The sequence below is a fragment of the Condylostylus longicornis genome, unplaced genomic scaffold, assembly GCF_029603195.1.
Source record: "Condylostylus longicornis isolate FDR11 unplaced genomic scaffold, ASM2960319v2 ptg000016l, whole genome shotgun sequence".
NCBI lineage: Eukaryota > Metazoa > Arthropoda > Insecta > Diptera > Dolichopodidae > Condylostylus > Condylostylus longicornis.
Window position 1 is genome coordinate 4,540,446 of NW_026577985.1, and position 4,648 is coordinate 4,545,093.

A 4,648-nucleotide genomic window follows, 5' to 3' on the forward strand; every position below is an offset into this window, starting at 1 on the left:
CACAAGTATGATAAAGAAATTTATGTTAAATAAATTTGTCAAAAAAAAAAAAAAAACCCTAAAAGTGTAAAAATTAAAAAATTAATTTAATTAAAATTGTCTAAAAACGTTACACTTAAATTTTCAAATTTTTTGTGACGCATTAAAATCAGAAAAAATTCAAAGTTAACTGTTAAAAACGAACTCACAAAACAACAATTAAATTTAATAATTATTCATCAAGAAATAAAACTAATAAAAATTATAAGAAATTAAAATTTAATTAACCTAACAAAAACAAAAATTACAATAAAAAATTTTATGATAAAAACCAATTTTAACAAAAACCTGTAGAGAAACAAAAAAAAAAAAAACAAAATAAAAAAATAAAACAATCAACAAATAAAAAAATTAAATTTGAATGTTCAAACGCGAAAGTGCTATCAGAAGAGCTAGAACAACAGCAAAGAAATTTTACCAGAAGAGTGAAGAGGATTCAGACATGGAAGCATTAACCGGGACATCTCAAGCAAATCAAGATCAACAACTTACGTTACAGATAGATCCACTAAAATACATCGAACGTCTGCCAGAATTTGATGGGAAAGGTAACGACTTAAATAATTTCTTAGAATTAGTTGAATTAATAATTCCATCTATAATTAAATATGATATAAGTAATCAGAATTTACTTTTTAGTAGAATTAAAAGTAAATTAATTAGTAAAGCTAGAACGATAATAGAAATAAACAATAATGCAAAGACTTGGCCTGAAATACGCGAAGTTTTAATAAAAAATTTTGGAGAAAAGAAAAATTCACTCAAAATTTATAATGAACTAAGGGACGTCACGTTTACTTCTAATAGTGTAGAGTTATATAATAACATAAAAAGTATTTTAAGAAGATTAAATAATAAAGTAAAGGAAGAACCTAACTCAAACTTTAATACCGATACAAATATTAAGACCGCGTTAGAAATTTTTAAAGACAAACTACCCGAACCCATGCGTTCGATAATTTTTAGTAGAAACCCTTCAACTCTCGAAGAGGCAATAGATATTTTACACGAAGGAAATTACGCGTATTATAATCCTTTGGAAACTAAAATTAGAAATAACAATAATAGAAATCACCAAAAAAATCCTAGTACTAACAGAAATAATTATAGTCATTATTCAAACCATTCACAATCCAATAGTAACGGTAACAATTTTAATAGGAATAATTATAATACTAACAGAAACTTTAATAATCCAAATAATCGAAATCAAAGCTCCAATTTTTATGGATACAATAGGAACAATAATTTTAACCATAATAATGAATTTAGTAATAGTTATAGTAAATAATAATAACAATAGCAGGAGTCCATTTTCCAATAATCACAACTCAAGACCAAATTCAAGAAATCATCCATAATTTTAGTAATCGTATAGCAGAAATTGAAACAAAATTTGAACTTTTTATAATAAAAAATGAAATTAGTGAAAATATAAAGATTTTATTGGAACAAATTGAAAACATTAAAGAAATCATATTGTTAAGTAGGTTAGAAATTTTACCAAAAGATGTTCTTACAAACAAAGAAATCAATAACCATAATGTAAGTGTAGAAACTTTACCATACATAAGAAATTCTGTATTTTTCAATGATACAACAATTGTTTTTGTAATTTCAATACCTAACTTTCTCAAAGAAAATTGCTTTAGGAATATAATTGTTAAGGTACCAAATAAAGATACTAATTTAGAACTAGATACTAATTTTAATAAAGTAATAAGTTGTAACACAAAAATTTTTAAAAATGTAGAAAATAATAATATTCAGGAAAAAAATCTCATCCCAATTCAGGATGAATGTGTTTCAAATTTATTAACCACAAATCTAATGACTTGCCATTATAAACAAAATTTAGCAGTAGAGATAAAACCAATATCCAGAAGTATTATTATAACAAAAAATCTAAAAGAAACTACTCTTTATAATAATTGTGGCCAGCAAAGTGATATAATAATACGAGCAAATAACTTAATAAAATTTACCAATTGCAAAACTTCTCTTGGATCTTTCCAACTAGAAAATTCCGAACAAGAATATCATCATAGAATTTCACCATACGTAAATCGCAATATAACTGTAGCAAAAATTTCAAATCAGTTTCATGTAGATGATTTGTATTACACACAAATAAATAATACAAAGCACATCGAGGAATTGAAATTCAGTCATCACAAAAGCTGGTACACGAATTTAATATTAGATTTAATCATAATTACAGTGTTATTCATTATTTGCCTTTTCGTTTTTGTAAAGTTTAAATTAATTTCACCAAAAATCGTAATACAACCGGGCGAAATTCGCCAGGAGTCGAATCTTAATGGCGGAGGTGTTATGTTAGCAACACAACACGCGTATCAATCTAATGGAAACTTAAATATTTCACCCTTTCAATAATTTCGTAATTTCATTTTTAATTAAATTTCATTACCTTTTAATTTAACGTTATTCTTTTTATTAAAATCAAAATTTGCATTCATTATTTCCTTTTGTTTTTTTTTATATAAAAGTTTCAAGTTTCAAGCGAAAAGCCAAATGAACTTATTTTTTGCTTGAAACATTAGAACGTATGCACAAAGGTTAATGAATTTGAAACACCAATAAAAAATTATGAATTAAGTTTTAATTTTAAGATTTCGTAATAATAAGTAGGTCAATGGCAAACGTAATAATTGTTGTTGTAAAGCGTTTGTTCTTTTATAAAATAATAAAAAAATCAGTTCCTTCCGAACGTTTATATAGTGCAGACGTGTTCTCAATTCGTTTCGTAGTTATATCAACCAAAATAAAAATTATTAATAAAATTAATTGTAATAAAAGTTTAATATAATCAAATAATTACTCCTTTATATTATTGTGTTATTATAAATATATAATAATATCAATAATTTATAGAGTGAATTAAAAAAACTAAAGTTTGATTCAAATGAATGAACAAGAAGACAATATAAAATGTGACGAAAATAAAAATAGAAAAGCAAATAACGCCAAAACATCATTTAAAAGAAAACAAAATAACTTAAAAAATATGTCAAACAAAAAAAAGAGTGATTTGCAAAAAATTATTGATAGTCTTATTACAGAAAACCAAAATTTAAAAAAATTAATTCAAACTAAAAATGTGACACAGCTTAGCAACAACAATAAACACGTGCCTTTGCAAACATCATCAACATCTGATAATCAATTTGCAATGCTAAGTGAAGACATTGATATTGATGAGAATGATGAAAACGAAAACAATCATAATATTGAAGTCGAAGTTAACAATAAATACGACAATATAAATAAATTTATCGAAACAGTGAAAGAGAAAAATAAAATAAAAAAACAACAAAAAAAAGAAAAAAATAATCAGACGGACAGTAAAGAATCTGATTGTATTGATGTTAGTGAAAACAATAATAATAAAAAAAAAATCACAAAATTACCACCAATAAATGTTATGAATTCTGAACCTAAAGATATTATAAAAATTATGACTGATAAGATAAATATTGATAAAAAACTTTACTATATAAAACAAGTTAATAATAATAAACATGCAATTTATGTAGAGAATCTTGATGTGTACAAAAAAGTTAAAGAAGGTTTAGATTTAATCGAAGCCGACTATTATTCATTTACACCATCTATAGAAAAAAATAAGACATACCTACTAAAAGGCTTACAAGCTAATGAAAATGAACAGGATATACAAGAATATCTTCGTCAATTAAATTGCAACTCAATAGAATTTGTAAAAGTAAACAGATTTTCAACCACCAAAAGTAAAAATGAAAATAAAATTTTACCTTTATTCCTTGTACAAATCAGTCCCAACAGCAATCCAAAAGAACTGTATAACATAAAATACGTAAATAATCAACTAGTACATTGGGAAAAACTAAGAAAAAATGATATTCTACAATGCAAGCGCTGTCAACGATTTGGTCATGCGGCACCAAATTGCCGATTAGAATACAGATGCGTCAAATGTAGTGAAAATCACGGACCTGGTGAATGCAAGTTAAATAGATCAGAGAACCATGAAATCAAACCATACTGTGTACTATGCAAAGCATCTGGACATCCTGCATCCTTTAAAGGATGCCCTGTATACCAAAACCTAAAAAATAAAATGAAAAATAAAAAAAAGGATATCAAAAATATAAGAATGGGTGAGAGACAGCTAGTAAACACATCCTACATAAATCCGAACAAAACATTCTCTAGTTTATTCCAAGATAATAACAAAACCAAACCAAATACTGATGAAAATGATATCAAAAATTGCTTAGAACAAATTATGACAAGATTAGAAAAATTGAATAATACTGCTAACGAAAATTCGAAAAGAATAGATATACTATTTAATATACTAAGAAATGATGATAATTAATACCATGAAAATTATAGCACTAAATGTAAATTCATTAATATCAATACAAAAAAAACAAGCGTTAAAATTGTTATTAGAAGAAGAAAAGCCTGATATTGTTATGTTAAATGAAACAAATCTCCCTGCGGAACATAGGTTGTCTTATTCTGATTATAACATAATTAGAAATGATAAAATAGGTGACAAAAGAGGTACTGCAATTCTAATAAAGAAAAATATAATATATGA

At 25.1% G+C, this 4,648-nt stretch overlaps 1 protein-coding gene across 1 annotated transcript; it reads left to right on the forward strand.

Annotated features, from left to right (window-relative positions):
• Positions 1 to 481: 481 nt before the first annotated feature.
• Positions 482 to 4,420, forward strand: LOC129605892 (uncharacterized protein MAL13P1.304-like). Its single transcript, XM_055515890.1, has 8 exons — positions 482 to 587; positions 900 to 1,184; positions 1,511 to 1,755; positions 1,810 to 1,924; positions 3,123 to 3,301; positions 3,398 to 3,431; positions 3,567 to 4,135; positions 4,178 to 4,420. Exons 1-8 carry the CDS (start codon positions 482 to 484, stop codon positions 4,418 to 4,420), a joined length of 1,776 nt encoding a protein of 591 aa, XP_055371865.1.
• Positions 4,421 to 4,648: the final 228 nt, after the last annotated feature.

Coding starts and splice junctions, on each gene's coding strand:
- LOC129605892 (XM_055515890.1), top strand. CDS start 482: ATGGAAGCATTAACCGGGACATCTCAAGCAAATCAAGATCAACAACTT. Junction 588..899: donor GCCAGAATTTGATGGGAAAG/GTAACGACTTAA, acceptor TAAATAATAAAG/TAAAGGAAGAACCTAACTCA. Junction 1,185..1,510: donor TTCACAATCCAATAGTAACG/GTAACAATTTTA, acceptor AAAACATTAAAG/AAATCATATTGTTAAGTAGG.